This window comes from Lingula anatina, chromosome 6 (assembly GCF_051362555.1).
Source record: "Lingula anatina isolate TDL-2025a chromosome 6, LinAna3.0, whole genome shotgun sequence".
NCBI lineage: Eukaryota > Metazoa > Brachiopoda > Lingulata > Lingulida > Lingulidae > Lingula > Lingula anatina.
In genome coordinates, this window is record NC_141772.1 from 10,283,843 (window position 1) to 10,300,067 (window position 16,225).

At 37.5% G+C, this 16,225-nt stretch overlaps 1 protein-coding gene and 3 long non-coding RNA genes across 4 annotated transcripts; all 4 read right to left on the reverse strand.

Moving 5' to 3' along the window:
- Positions 1–2,112: 2,112 nt before the first annotated feature.
- LOC147761115 (uncharacterized) lies at positions 2,113–3,565 on the reverse strand. Its single transcript, XR_015334913.1, has 2 exons — positions 3,380–3,565; positions 2,113–2,797 (listed from the first exon to the last, which is right to left on the reverse strand). It is a non-coding gene; the product is annotated as an uncharacterized LOC147761115 (long non-coding RNA).
- A 784-nt stretch (positions 3,566–4,349) lies between these two features.
- Positions 4,350–5,928, reverse strand: LOC147761116 (uncharacterized). Its single transcript, XR_015335284.1, has 2 exons — positions 5,749–5,928; positions 4,350–5,135 (listed from the first exon to the last, which is right to left on the reverse strand). It is a non-coding gene; the product is annotated as an uncharacterized LOC147761116 (long non-coding RNA).
- Positions 5,929–6,819: 891 nt separating this feature from the next.
- LOC147761117 (uncharacterized) lies at positions 6,820–8,443 on the reverse strand. The gene is made up of 2 exons (XR_015334912.1): positions 8,282–8,443; positions 6,820–7,660 (listed from the first exon to the last, which is right to left on the reverse strand). It is a non-coding gene; the product is annotated as an uncharacterized LOC147761117 (long non-coding RNA).
- A 6,112-nt stretch (positions 8,444–14,555) lies between these two features.
- LOC106179247 (uncharacterized) lies at positions 14,556–16,142 on the reverse strand. The gene is made up of 2 exons (XM_013562788.2): positions 15,908–16,142; positions 14,556–15,323 (listed from the first exon to the last, which is right to left on the reverse strand). The coding sequence occupies exons 1-2, from the start codon at positions 16,031–16,033 to the stop codon at positions 15,063–15,065; spliced, it is 387 nt and encodes a 128-aa protein (XP_013418242.2). The 5' UTR covers positions 16,034–16,142; the 3' UTR covers positions 14,556–15,062.
- Between the last annotated feature and the right edge of the window lie 83 nt (positions 16,143–16,225).

Below are 16,225 nucleotides of genomic sequence, written 5' to 3' on the forward strand. Positions count from 1 at the left end.
AATAACCGCACTGAAGTCAATGGGAACATAGCAAATTCATATCTGCTGGTTGAAATATCTGATAAAAGTTGTGTCCCATGCAGCCGTAATTGAATTAAATCTAACACTTCTGGTCGTTTTGTTTTTCTTGTCCAAGGGAAAATATTCATACTTAATCTGACATAAGCACTAGTCCGTCTTTTAAGCCTTCTGTTCGTTGCTAATATTCCTGGTTTACCAAGAGCACCGGGTTTACCATTGGTACAGGTAACATGTCTAATAACGTTGATCTTCCCTAGGTGAAGTTTCTTTGTTGTCTTTCTTAGATTTTAGATAGCAATATACGCAGCAAAAACAGCAGAGGAGGATGATGGCCAAGACACCGACAATTATCAGAACGACCGCAGCAGCATCGCTGACAATCCAATTGCACGCCTCCTGCAAAAAAAAGACACAAAAATGTTCAAGCGGGCTTCCGAATATAGTTGTGCTATAACCATTTGCAGGTGCAGAATTGGTGTTATTCATTGCATCTTAATACGTTATATTACAGTAACCCCGACGGAATGTCTCATGGGACTTAATAGGAATTCTACGGGACTACAGGGATCTTACATGGGTACATGGGGTTCTATATTATCTGACGTACTATAGTTTTCTAATTTTGGGCATATTTCCTATAGAACTTTTGAGAACTTTTGGTCAATTTATATAGGACGTCCTATCGGAAATTTTCGCATCGAAACTTTTCAGGGTATAGAGAAAATCGATAGATCCACTCCTTACTAAAACACAATGCATAGTATTTACTCCGACATACTTAAAGCGAATCGAAAAGAGTAAGATTACCATAGCAAACACCACGTAAAAGTTTTATTCGGACAGTCCGAACCAAAAGGCATATATCTTGTATTTCAGTGCTTTGAACTGCTGAGATTTATACACAATATGTTGTTAACATGTAGTTATATTCTATCAATCGATCGTAAATTTTTGAGAAGAAATATTCTTCTTGGCGACCCACACCGTACTACCGTAGTACACGTACCTTGTTATTCAGTCGTTTCGCGTCTGTCTGACACTGTGTTCCGATTGCCAGACAGCAGACTATAACAATTATAAACCCGACACTCCAGCACACACAACCTTTGGTGTCTTTGTCTATTTGTGTATATAATGGTGCTTCCATTTTTAAAACTGAACTCACCACACTTAACACAATCGATTTTATACCAAGGGAATAGGGGCCAACGTCAAAACACAACGCATGTGAATCAAAGCGAAAGTATCGTAGAAATTAAGTAAAAATATACTTTGATTAAGTACGTTTACGTTGGTCACAAGGCGTGGTATAGATACTACAGATTCGATGTAGTTGGCTGCATTTTACGACATGGAGAACCACTGATTATCTTGATCAAATTATCACTGAACGATGCCAAACAGCAAATACTGAGAAGTACACCATGTTTTATTGGCATTGATCTTGAAGCGACACGTGACATCGACACATTCTAAACCCACATAGAAAGATATTGATTGGTATGTACCTGTATGTACATTTATAGATAGATAGAAAATTCTATAGATAGATAGATAGGTGGACGGAAAGACAAACAGACAGACAGAGAGACGGAAAGGTAGAAAAAGTGAATAGTTAAGGGGTCGGTTGAAGAGAATGATAAATGTGACGACACCTCCCAAGGTTCTAGTTCTTAAGAAACCTTTAAGCTTCAACAGATTTGATTTCTTTGATTTACCTCTCTGAATAGATGTACACTATACGAAATACGAGAAATTTTGACTAGATGAACATTTTTTTTATTTAAGTGAATGGCAAACCGTAATTTCTTTGATAAAACACCGTACACATTTTTATATCAAAGATAGCATGATTAAAAGCATCATCCCTTTTGCATTCCTACTAAAAGAGAAACTCGTCATTATAAACATGGAATTATATTTAATCAAGTTTATACTTATTCTCATCATTTCAAACACTGAATTACTGTGATGTGGTGCATAAACATCAGATTTAAAATTAACCTAATTGAAAATTAACCTGAATTAGATGTAAAATATTAGGTTTAAAGCTCGTGATAGCAAGAAATTATGAAAAAAAACCCCCAAAAGCTCATAATAGCTAGAGGTGCGTTTTTATTCAATTCTAATGAATGTATAAAGCGCAAGTAACAGGCATGTGAATGGCAGATAAAAAATTAACACCTTTCTTCGAGTATTGTTTTAAGGGATTACAAGTAGGCAATTCTATAATTTCTGGTTTAAATGTAAAGAAAGACTATAATAAAGACCCTTTGAATAGCCCTGTTGAAGTCATTGTAAAGATTGTAAATTCACATATATTTCTGCTGGTCGAAATAACTGAAATAACATTTTGTCCCATGCAGCCGTAATTTAATTAAATAGTGGCACTAGTCCGACTTCTGAACCTTCTGCTCATTGTTTTTTCCTGCTCTATTATTGTTACATGTAACGTGTCTAATGACGTGGATCTGGCCTAGGACGATGCGAGTTGGGGAGGTCCAATGAGTGGCCGCGTAATCAGGAGGTGCGCCCTCTACCTATCAATTTAAATTGTATTGTCCTAGAAAATCGTGGTTGTTTGATCTAAGTGTCAGTGGTAGCTGTGGTATGAAGTTTCCGTGGAGTTCTAAGCACTGACCAGGCGTGAAGATTCTTGGGAATTCTCTGAGTGGAGCAAGCAACATCCGCAGCAAAGACAGAAAAGGATGATGGCCAAACTACCAACGATAATCAAGACGACCGCAGCAGCATCGCTGACAACCCACTGGCAGTCCTGCAAAAATGACATAAAATGTTCAAGCGGGCTTTTGAACATGGTTTACAGGGGCAGTCTTTGAGTTATATACACTTTATTTTTTACTGAAAACCCGTTATACATGTATAAAAGCAACACTTACTTATGTCTTATACCGTAGCATGGGACTTAATATGAATTCTGCGGGATTCTACAGGAATCCTACATGGGTCCATGGGATTCTATAGGATCAAACGTATCTGTAGGTTTCTTATTTTAAGCATATTTCCTATAGAATACTAGAGAACCTTTGGTTGATTTTATATAGGACGTCATATCAGAAATGTTTGTACTATGACTTTTTAAGGTAGGTTTAAATCGATAGATATACTCTTTACCATAACATACTGCATAGTATCTGCTTATGGTACTGTAAGCGGATACTAAAGTGTAAAACTGTCATAGCAAACACACCTTTAAAGTTTGTTTTATTCAGCAAAGCTGAACCGAAACACCTATGTGTTGCATTCCGGTGCTTTTAACTGCCCAGATTTATTGACAATGTTGTTAACATACATGTAGTTATTCTGGTGGTAACCAACACCATACTAATACACCTACCTTGTTCTTCAGTCGATCCTCAGCGTGCAGACATCGTGCTCCGAATGTCAGACAGCAGACTATTAAAATTATAAACCCGACACTCCAGCACACACACTTTTTGGTCTCTTCGTCAATGTATACAGTGACACTCATGTTTAATACTGAGCTACCTCACCGAACACAGTCGATTTTATACAAAGGAAATATGGGCCAAGGACAAAACACAACGGGTGTGAATCAAAGCGAAAGCAAAATATAATTTGAAGTGCGAGTTCAGACTGGGCACAGGGCATGGTACAGAGGCAGGCCTGTAGATACTACAGATCAGCTGTAGTTGCTTAATTTTCTGACATAGTTGACCACTGATTATCTTAACCAAAATATCATTAGGCTATGCAAAACAGCTGATACTAACTTAAGCACCATGTTTTATTGGGTACTGAACGCGGAGCGACACGTGACGTTGGCACATTTTAAAGTCACATAGAAAGATGTGGATCCTTATCTACTTTATAGATAGACAGACAGACAGACAGACAGACAGACAGACAGGGATAGATAGAAAAAGTGAGCATGGTAAGGGGTCCGTTGAAGAGAGTACTAGATGTGACGATACCTCCCAAGCTTAAGGAGTTAGGTAGGGTTTCTATAAAGCTAGTAAGGAGACGGGGCAATTTAAATGAATGACAGGCCTTGATTTCTTTGATAAAACACTGTACAAATTTTTATATCAAAGATAGCATGGTTATAATCATCATCCATTTTGCATTTCTACTAAAAGGGAAACCCGTCATTATTAACAGAAATTACAGTCCAAACCTGCATTCACATTTAGTTAAGTTCATACTTATTTTCATTATTTCAAATACTGAATTCCTGTGATGTGGTGCATTTCAATGTTAAAACATCAGGTTTAAAATTTACCCAATTGAAACTAGATGTAAAATATTAGGTTTAAAGCTTGTGATAGCGAGAAATAATGAAAAATAAAACAAAAGCTCATGATAGCAAGAGCAGCGTATTTATTCAATTCTGACGGATGATTAAATCGAAAATAAAGACATGTAAATCGGCAGATAAAAGAATTAACCCCTTGTTTTAATGAGTAGTGTTTACAGAGCTGATAAACAAGTAATTCTAAAATTCCTGAATTATATATAATAAGGGAATATTATTGAAACAAAAGGCTTACTTCTGAATAGCCGCGTTGAAAACAATGTGAAGATTGCAACTTCATAATTCTGATGGTTGAAAAATCTGATAAATATTTTGTCCCATGCAGTCGTAATTAAAGTAAATCTAACAAGTTTGGTCGTTATGTTTTTTCTTGTCCATGGGAAAATATTTATACTTAATCTGACATAAGTAGTGGCACTATAGTCCATCTTCTTCTATTCTTTGTCTTTAATCTTCGTCTGCTAATGCCAGGTTTACCATTGGTACATGTAACATGTCTAATAACGTGGATCTTGCCTAGGACGATGTGAGTTGGGACGGTCCATAGAGTGGCTGCGTAATCAGGAGGCGCGCCCTGTACATGTAACTGTCAATTTATATGGCATCGTCCTTGAAAATTGTAGTTATCTAAGTTTCAGTGGTAGCTGAGGTATGAAGTCTCCTCGGATTTCTAAGCACTGACCAGTCCTGAAGTGTCCTCGGATTTCTCATATTTGAACGAGGAACATCCGCAGCCGCAGCAGAGGAGGATGACGGCCAAAACACCTACTATGATCAAGACGACCGCAGCAGCATCGCTGACAACCCCTTGACAGTCCTGCAAATATGACATAAAAATGTTCAAGCGGGCTTTTGAATGTTGTTGTGCTATACATGTAACTCTTTACAGTCACAGAACATGTGTTATACATTGCTCTGTATCATGACTAAAAATCCGTTATATTACACTAACCCTTGTGAAATGCCTTATAGGACTTTACTGTATTTGACTCTATAGGAATCCTACATGGGTGTATAGGAATATGTAGGATCCGACGTCCTGTAGGTTTCTTTTTTGGCGTCTGTGCAATAAAAACCTAAAGAACTTTGGGTCGACTTCCAATAGGACGTCCTATCGGAACTTTTCGCACGGCGGCTTTCCAAGGTACAGTGAAAATAGATAGATACCTTCTTTACCATAACATACTACATAGTATCCCTTGTATAAATTGTGCGCGGATCCAAAACAGTAAAATTTCCATGGCAAACACCCCGTTAAAGATTGCCGGGGCATAGTTTGGGCAATCTGAACCGGAAGACCTATATGATGCATTCCATTGAGTGTTACTGCTCACATTTACTGACAATATTGTTAACATGTAGTTCTTTTATTGATAAAGCGCTCATTTTTGAGAGTAATAGTATGGTGGTAATCAACACCGTACACGTACCTTGTTCTTAAGTCGTTCCTCGGCGTGCAGACACTCTGTTCCGAATCCCAGACCCAAGCCTGCTACAGTTACGATTGCCAAGAATATACAGCATCCACAACATGCAGTTCCCTTGTCAACCATGTTTGAAACTTTTCACAATGAACACAACCGAAATTGTCTACAAAGGGAAATATGGGCCAAGGACAAAACACAACGCTTGTGAATCAAAGCGAAAGTATCGTAGAAAAAAACAGGTAAAAAAATGTGAGTTCAAATAGTTCACAGGTCATAGTACGGAGGTATAAATACTACAGATCTGCTGTAGTGGCGTCATTTTCTGACATAGTTGACCACTGATTAATTTATCTTCGCCAAAATATCACTGGACTATGCAAAAACAGCTAATACACAGTAGTACACTGTGTTTTATTGCATTGAACACGGAGCGACATATTTTAAAGCCACACGGAAAGTTATTGGTCTTTATCTACATTGATAGATAGATAGATAGACAGGCAGACAGACAGACAGAGGGATAGATAAATAGTGAGCATGTCAAAGGGGTCGGTTGAAGACAGTGCTAGATGTTACAACACCTCCCTAGCTTAAAGAGTTTGGAAGGGTGCGTGTAAAGCTAGTAAAGGGAAGGGGTACGTAGCACTCTGCATACAAGGAAAAAACAATGTGTTTGTGTGTGAAACTGCTATGATAAAACTTTCAATATATATTGAAGCCGAACAATAGGTGTCTAGTGCTCTGATGGAAAAGATTTAATGTTCTTAAAAAGTTCTTTGCTTCAATTTTATTTCTTTGATTTAATCCCATGAATAGATGTATACTATACATAAATATTAATTTTGACTAGATGAACATTTTAAATCAAGTAAAGGACAGACCATTATATCAAACATAGCATGGCCAAAATTATCATTCACTTTGCATTTCTACTGAAAATGGGTCCTGTCATTATAATCATGGAATTACCCCTCAAAAATACATTCATATTTAGTTAAGTTAATACTTATTCTCATCATTTCAAACACTGATTCACTGTGATGTGGTGCATCAACAGCAGATTAAACATTTACCCAACTGAAAATTAACCTGCACTAGATGTAAAATATGAAAGTTAGTGATAGCAAGAAATTATGAAAAATAAAACAAAAACATGGTAGCAAGAGCAGCGTTTTAATTCAATTCTAATATATGATTAAAGATAAAGTAACGGACATGTAAATCGGTAGATTAAAAAATATAACCCCGTTTCTTATTGAGTAATGTTTACAGAGATTACAAGCAAGTATTTCTAAAATTCCTGATATATATTTTATAAAGGAATGAAATTATGACATAAGGCGAACTTTCGAATAGCCCTGTTGAAGACAATGTGAGGATTGCGAATCCATATATAATTCTGATGGTCGAAATATCTGATAAACATGCTGTCCCATGCACCCGCAATTAAAGTAAACCTAACAAGTCTGGTCGTTGTGTTTTTCTTGTCCAAGGAAAATATTCATACTTGATCTGACATAAGGAATGGCACTAGTCCGTCTTTTGGGCATTCCATTCGTTTTTTTCTTTCTGCTCTACCAGTTGTTTATGTATCGTGTCTGACAACGTGGATCCGGCCTAGGAAAGTGTGAGTTGGTTGAGGTCCAATGAGTGGCCGCGTAATCGGGAGGTGCGCCCTCCACCTATCTATTTAAATGGCATTGTCCTAGAAAACCATAGTTGTTAGATCTAAGTTATAGTGGTAGCTGTAGAATGAAGTGTCCTGGAAGTTCTAAGCACTGACCAGACGTGAAGTTTCCTGGGATTTCTCGGGTCGGGTGCGGAATATTCCATAGCAACAGGGGAGGATGACGGCCAAAACACCGACAATAATCAGGACGACCGCAGCAGCATCGCTGACAACATACTGACAGTCCTGCAAATATGACATATAAATGTTCAAGCGGGCTTTCAAAATAGGTTTTGCTATATCTCTTTACAGGCGCAGAATTGGTATTAGACACTGTATCTTAACTTAAAATCCGTTATATTAGAGTAACGCTTATAAAATGTCTAATAGGGCTCTATGGGACTCTATATGAATTCTACGGGACTCTACAGGAATCCTACATGCGTCCATGGGATTCTTTAGGATCAAACGTCGATCCTATAGGATTCTCAATATGGGCATATGTCCTATAGATCCCCAGAGAAACGCTGGTCAAATTTATATAGGGGGTCCTATCAGAAAATTTCTCACCCTAACTTTCCAAGATACGGTGAAAATCGATAGATATACTCATTACCATAACGAACTGCATAGTATCTGTTCATGATACTATGAGCGGATCCAGAAGAATACAACTGCTATAGCAAACACCTCGTTAAAAGTTGCTTTTACTCGGGAAATCTGAACCGACAGACTTTTTTTGTATAATTCCAGTGCTTTTACTATGTCTATGTCAAACAGCTAATACTAAGTGCAGTAAAAGCATGTTAAAACATGTTGTTCTTTTTTCCATTCTGGTGGCGTCAAACACCGTACTAGTACAAGTACCTTGTTCTTCAGTCGATCCTCGGCGTGCAGACACCGTATTCCGAATGTCAGACAGCAAACTATAAAAAGTATATACAAGACAGTCCCGATCACCCACTCTATGGTGTTTCTGTCCAAGTATGTATGTAATGGTGGATACATCTTTAAAACTGAGCTACCTCACCGAACACAGTCGATTTTATAGAAAGGAAATATGGGCCGAGGACAAAGCGCAACGCATGTGAATCAAAGCGAAAGTGTCGTAAAATACAGGTATATAAATGTGAGTTCAAATAGGTCACAGGTCATAGTACAGAGGTATAGATACTACAGATCTGCTGTAGTAGCGTCATTTTCTGACATAGTTGACCACTGATTATCTTCACCAAAGTATCACTGGACTATGCAAAATAGCTGATACTAATTTAAGCACCATGTTTTATTGGGTATTGAACTTGAAGCGACACGTGACATCGGCACATTCTAAAGCCATGTAGAAATATATTGGTCGTTATCTACATTTATAGGTAGAAAGACAGACTGGCAGAGAGATAGGAACCAGTCATTATAAACATGGAATATCCGTCCAAAAATGCATTCACATTTAGTTAAGTTAATACTTATTCTCATCATTTCAAACACTGAATTACTGTGATGTGGTGCATTAACATCAGGTTAAAATTTTACCCAATTGAAACTTAACCTGAACTAGATTTTAAAGCTCGTGATAGCAAGAAATTATGAAATAAATAATCAAAAGCTTGTGATAAGCAAGAGCGGCATTTTTATTCCATATTAATGAAGTATTAAATTGAAAGTAACAGAAATGTAAATCGGCAGATAACAAATTAACCCCGTTTCTTATTTTTAAAATAATATTAAAATAATGTTTTTAGAGATTACAAACAAGCATTTTTATCTGATTTATACATAACGAAAAAATATAATAAAGACAAGGCGCATTTTTGAATAGCCTTGTTGAAGTCAATGTGAAGATTGCAAATCCATATATAATTTGCTGGTTGAAATATCTGATAAAAGTTTTGTGCCCCATGCAGCCGTAACTGAATTAAATCTAACACGTTGGATCCTTGTTTTTATGCGTGTGTGAAATGTATAAGCCCCTTACAAGTCGAGAGGTATGATATAGTTTAGAGAGCATGCTTAACAACACACAGGTCAACAAAAAGAAAGTCAAGAATGCGTATAAAATGCATAAAGAAAAAGCCGGAGTCAATGCCGCATATATATGTCTTGTTTTCAGTCTATGTGTCTCGTTTTCAGACTATATGCTAATAGTACTGTCAGGGTTAGCCAAACATTATTATTAACTGTCTTAATTACAACTGTACAAACACGGTGATAATTTTTTTGATAATAAATAAATCTACATTGTTCACTGAATAAATTATCTTGCATTTACACACATGTTATCTTGCCGACGGCGTCATAATTCCGATTTTGGGGATAAAAAAATGCAAAATCGGTTTCTCAGATTTCTCCTTTACCTGGGGACCCATGACACCTGTTTTAAAGCCAATTTAATAAGACCACTGAGTACTCCGAATACCTGCCAGCGATTTTTCTGAAAAACCGTAGTTCCTATGTTATCGTTAATAAGACAAAATAAAACTTGCATTTCAATAATGCATTGCAATTAGGGGCTCAAAACTAAAAAACAAAGCATTTTATCCAAAATGACGGCATGGGATTGAAGCCCATACACTTTCCGTCATCTATGCCAATTTTCGTGATAAGGTCTCGTTTAGGTGTAAAGTTATGCTCCAAACCGATGGCCAACTCGCATCAAAATAAAAGATGTTAAATAGACGATAAAAGCTTTGAGTTGCCTACATGTTGTATGCTTATACACAGAAACGAGAAATATAAACTCTGATATTTTATGTTTTCGAGGGGATTTTATTGTTTTTAATCAGCACAAAGGTAGATACATTAATGAATAATAAGATGCAGAAAAAAGACGCATTTGGATTATCATGTACCCTTTCAGTACCATTGAGTTTTTTTTCCTTTGACTGCTATTTATTGAGAAGAAACATTCTGATAATGACCAACACCAAACGTTGTTGCCCGGTAGATGTCGGTATTCAAACAAAATTGTTCAAATATCAGACCTCGGACTGCTTGAGTTACGGCTAACAAGAAAATGCAGCAGCCACAACACAAAGCACCTGATTTTATTACCCATATTTGAAACTATTCACCGTGAACAAAAGTGATTTTTCTGTTCCAAGAAAATGGGCCAAGGTCAAAACATAATGCACGTCAATGTAAACCGAAAGCATCTTGAAATAGATTTTAAAAAAATTAGTTCAGATAACCTGTTTTGTTCAAAGTTCTTGATTTAGATTAAAAAGTACCGCTACAGCGCTGTCATTTTATGAAATTCAGTTTTCATTTCTTTGATTTATTCCTCTGTATAGATGTTAACTATACAAACATATTAATTTTGCCTAGATGAACATTTTTGATTTAAGTGAATGACAGACCGCAATTTCTTTGATAAAACACTGTACACATTTTTATCGGCAGAAAAATCGGCAGATGAAAAACATTAACGCTGTTTCTAATTATAATTGAAAAATGTTTTCAGAGATTACAAGCAAGCAGTTCTATCTGATTTATACATAATTAAAGAGTATAATTAAGGCATAAGGCGCACTTTTGAATAGCCCTGTTGAAGTCAATGTGAAGATTGCAAATCCATATATAATACTGCTAGTCGAAATATCTGAAAAGCCTGTGTCCAATGAAGCCGTAACTGGATTAAATCTAACAAGTTAGATCCTTATTTTATTCAATTTCATGTTCAAGGGAAGATGTTCATACTTGTAGTGGTATTGGTCCGACTAGTTTATATTCCCGGTCTACCAGTGACGCTGGGTTTACCATTGGTATAGGTAACATGTAAAAACGAGAATGTGCTTTACGACGGTGTGAGACAGGGTGAGCCAGTGAGTGGCCGCGTAATCCGGAGGTGCGCCCTCAACCTACAATTTTAATGGCGTTGTCCTTGAATATTGTGGATGTTATATGTAGATCTAATTCCAGTGGTAGCTGTTGAATTAAGCTATCAGGGAGTTCCAAGTACTTCCCAGGCATGTTTCCGGGGATTGCTTAGATTTGTGCATGCAACATCCCAATAAAGTGCAGCAGGAGGCCAAGACCACCTGAGCGAAGATTATTAGGGCGATCCCAGCAGCATCGCTGTAAACCCAGTGACACTCCTGTAAAATAGCACAAAATGTTCAGGTAGATTTTTGCATAAGATTGTGCTATACATTTTTACAAGCACAGAATGTGTGTTATTTTTGAACGAAAAACTTCGGAAAATCCAGCATCCCTTACGAACATTTCTTATAGGACTCTAAAGACTATGGTACTCTGAGTGGATCTAAAACAGTAAAATTAATACCCCCCCCTCCGTTAAATTTCCTTTCGCTCTGACAATCTGAACCGACTGACCTATTATGTTAAATTCCAGTGCATTTATCTCCTCAGACTTATTGACAATATTGTTAACATACGGATCTTCTACTCTTTGATCGTTAGTACAGTATTTGAGAATTCTTAATATGGTTGAGACCAACACCATACATGTACCTGTTTTGTCAGCCGTTCAATCGAACAATGTACTCCGTATCCAAAGATAGTGCCCGCTACAACTAATATGACGAGAGACCAGAAAAAGCACACCTTGAATTCTTTATCGGTCATGTTTGAAACTTCTCACACCGAGCACAGTCGATTTCATACAAAGGAAATATGGGCCAAGGACTTAACACAACGCATGTGAATCAAAGTGAAAGTATCGTAGAAATAAAGTAAAGGAATAGTTTTATTATCTGACTTCAGATTTGTCACAGGGCGTGGTTTAGATGCTGCAGTGGTGTAATTTTATGACATCGTAGACCACTGGTTATCTCGATAAAATTGTCATTGGACAATTACCAAACAGCAAATACTAAGAAGTACAATACGTTTTTGGGCATTGATCATTCTGCGCCACGTTATCTTAATACCTTTTTAAACCACATAGAGGGATAGTAGTCTGTATCAACTTAGATAGATAGATTGATAGATAAGCGTGCAAAGAAAGGGGCAACTGGAGCAAGGACTAGATTCGCCAAACCCCCAGGTTAAATAGGTTGCGTAAGGTGCGCAAATGGAAAGTGTGTGAGATATTTTATAAGTCCCATACAATCGTAAGGTATGCCATAGTTTGGAGTGCATCCTTAACAAACACAGGCAGACAATAAGAAAGGGGTCGAGTATGCGTATAAAACGCATAAAGAAAAAGCCCGAGTCAATGCCGCGTTAATGCCTCGTTTTCAGCCTATATGCTAAGGGTACTGTCAGGATTAGCCAAACATTATTATTTACTGTCTTACAACTGTACAAACACGGTGAAAAAATGTTTGATAATAATAAATAAATCTCTGAATAATCACTGAATAAATTATCTTGCATTTACACATATGTTATCTTGCCGATGGCGTCATAATTCCGATTTTGGGGATTAAAAAGATGCAAAATCGGTTTCTAAGTTTTCTCCTTTACCTGAGGACCCAAGGCAACTGTTTTAAAGTCAATTTGATAACACCACTGAGTACCCCGAATCACTCCCAGCGATTTTTCTGAAAAGCCGTAGTTCAGATGGTGTCGTTAATAAGACAAATTGAAACGTGCATTTCAATAATGCATTGCAATTAGGGGCTCATAACTCGAAGACAAAACATTTTATCTAAAATGACGGCATGGGATTGAAGCCCATACACTTGCTGTCATCCAGCTAATTTTCGTGATAAGATCTCGTTTAGGTGTAAAGTTATGCTCCAAACCGATGGCCAAATCACATCAAAATAGAAAGATGTTAAACAGACGATAAAAGCTTTGAGTTGCCTACATGTTGTATGCTTATACACAGCAACGGTGTTTTCGTGGGGATTTTATTGTTTTTAAGCAGCACAAAGGTAGATACATTAATGAATAATTAGATGCAGAAAAAAAAGACGCATTTTCCGCAGTTGGATTATCATGTACCCTTACAGTACCCTTGAATGTTTTTTATCCTTCGATTGCTATTTATTGAGAAGAAACATTTTGATAATGACCAACACCAAACGTTGTTGCCCGGTAGATGTCGGTATTCAAACAAAATTGTTCAAATATCAGACCTCGGACTGCTTGAGTTACGGCTAACAAGAAAATGCAGCAGCCACAACACAAAGCACCTGCTTTTATTACCCATATTTGAGATCAACTATTTAACGTAAACACAATTGAACTGATCTTTCTGTTCCAAGATAATGGGCCTAGGTCAAAACGCAACGCACGTCAATGTAAACCGAAAACATCTTAAAAATCAAGCATCTATAAAAACTTAGTGTAGATAAACGGTTTTGTTTAAAGCGCATGATTTAGTTTCAAGAGAACCGCTATAGCGATGTCAACTTTTGAAATTCAGTTCGGTTTCCTATACCATTGATCATGTATCTTGATCTTATATAATTAGTATCATTGGGTTACTTCGTTTGAGCCAAGCGATTAATTAAAATAACTGAAGGTACAACTACTTCTCTGATATAAAGTGGAGAGAGAGAGAGAGAGAGAGAGAGAGAGAGAGAGAGAGAGATGGCGGACAAACGGAGGGATACAGGTAACAGGTTCTCAAATTGAATGGAGGGGATAGAAGAAAGAACGTAGATGAAGGATTATCGTGGAAATAATGGGCAGCGTTTAAAGAAATCAATTTAAAGAATGGGAAACGGTGAAGGTATCTCTCATATAGAGCCTGGGCTATCGCAGTAAATGATCGCAAAAGACGAAGAGGTGGCGACCCCACTTACCTGCTGCCAGTGGGGTTACAGATATAGGGCTGTGTTCACTCTTACTTATTACGATTAAAAGAGTGTGTGCAAAGACAGCGTACAAAAGGCCCGCAACCGGGGGGGGGGGCGGTTTTGGGAGTTTGGGGGGGGGGCTTGAAAGAGCCCCCCTCCCTTTTTGCAGGGAAAAGGTCCCATCTGGGTAAAACTTTATTTAGGTACAAGGAGCTTTCATAGTAAAAAGTTCATTTTTTTTTCAGAAAAATAACCCCCTATTGAAATTGCTGGGTACGGGCCTGTGCAAAGACGTGCATTTTGGTTTACAAAGACATAGAGTACGTACACTGGGGAACCTACTTGTACAGACGTGCAAGGCACTCGTACTCTCCCGTGTAAGCCTGTCATTACGGCGGTTTGACGCGTAACTGGTGTGCAATCAATTACAGTAAAGCTTTTCATCCTTTTTATTATTCCGCTTGGCATAATTGCATAGTCTACAAATGATTTTCAACAAAAATTTAATGATGAACAAAATCTGAAGTTTTTTTAAATAATATAAAGGTTATCACAATGATGAACAGAAACTGAAGGTTGTTACAAAAACAGCACCGTGACGTGTAGGTGAATTGGCACATAAAACTTAAACCCATTTCTCATTGCAAGTGATATTCAAATCCTTCAAACTTAGTGCTACTGCTAAAATTCCTCATTTGAAAATAGATATGAGATAATACGCGCTGTTTCAAAGGCACGTTGCAATTGCAGTGAAGATTACAAATCCAATAGCAGATCGCTAGCAGATATAGCTGATAATTATTTTGTTCCATCACCTAGTAGTTCATGCATTATCAATTAGCAAGAGTTTAGTCGTAATGTTTTTCTCTTTTTAGAGGCGTTTATCCAAATTTGTTCTTCCATAGATTGTGACAGTTTTCGACATCTGATTGGTCTTTCTATTCGTTGTTCAGGCCTAGCTTACCAATGGTAACGTGTCTTATAACGTGGAGTTGGTGAACGACGGTGTGTGTTTGGGCGGTCAAGAACGCTGTGCTACTCCATCCGCTTTCTTCGTAATCAGGAGGCGAGTCCTCGGAGTCCTCATCATCGCCGCTCAGGCATCCGTAACAGCAGCAACAGCAGCAGCAAAGGGTGGCCAGACCACCGAAGACAATGAGGGTGAACGCAGCAGCGTCGTTGACAACACCTTGGCACGCCTGCAAAAGAGACATAAATATACAAAGTGTGCATGTGGGGATAAGGTTTTCAGAATTTAATGTTATAGCTTTACATTGCTAAAAGAGTAATTTTCTGTGAAATTGTAGGAATTTTCCAAGGTACATATGTACACCTATCCAATAATAATATTAAAATCTATAAACCTTTTGACTTTTAATATCTATAAACTTTAATATTTATTGTCACGGAAATTCGACAATCTTCATATAAGTTATAAGATTGGCCTAAAATGGAAAATTGGACGTACAAAGTCGATTTTTAGATCGCAATTTGTGAACGGTTTGGTCACAGAATGCTTACTGCTGCATGTATAAATGTATCACAGCATACACATCAGCTATTCACAAAAAACTGAAAGCGACTTTTTAAAGAGTGACATCACCAATGAAAAACACTTCAGGTATCGTTCAAGGTTCATTTGGTTCAGGCAATCTGAACCGGAATCGCCAAATATGTTGAATTTTGATGCGTACTTCAGCTCATACGTGCAATGTTCTAGACATTTAAAATTTTCTCCCATTTATCTTTTTTAGGAGAAATATGGTGCTGGGCGACACTGTACCTTGTTCTCCAGGCGTTTCTCGGCATCCAGACACAATATTCCAAATGTCAGACCGCAGACTGCCAGACCTACGACTGACAGCAACAAACAGCAGCTACAACACAAAGCACCTGTATTTTCACCCATGTTTGAAATCAACTATTCACCGTGAACACACAAGAACTTATCTATTTGTTCCAGGAAAATGGACCAAGGACAAATCGCAAAGCACGCCAATGTTCATGTAAACCGAAAGTAGCTTGAAATACACACAATGGACAAAAGAAGTCAAGTGTCACCCCCTGAATCAGAATAACCAAATAATAATCAAGTAATCAA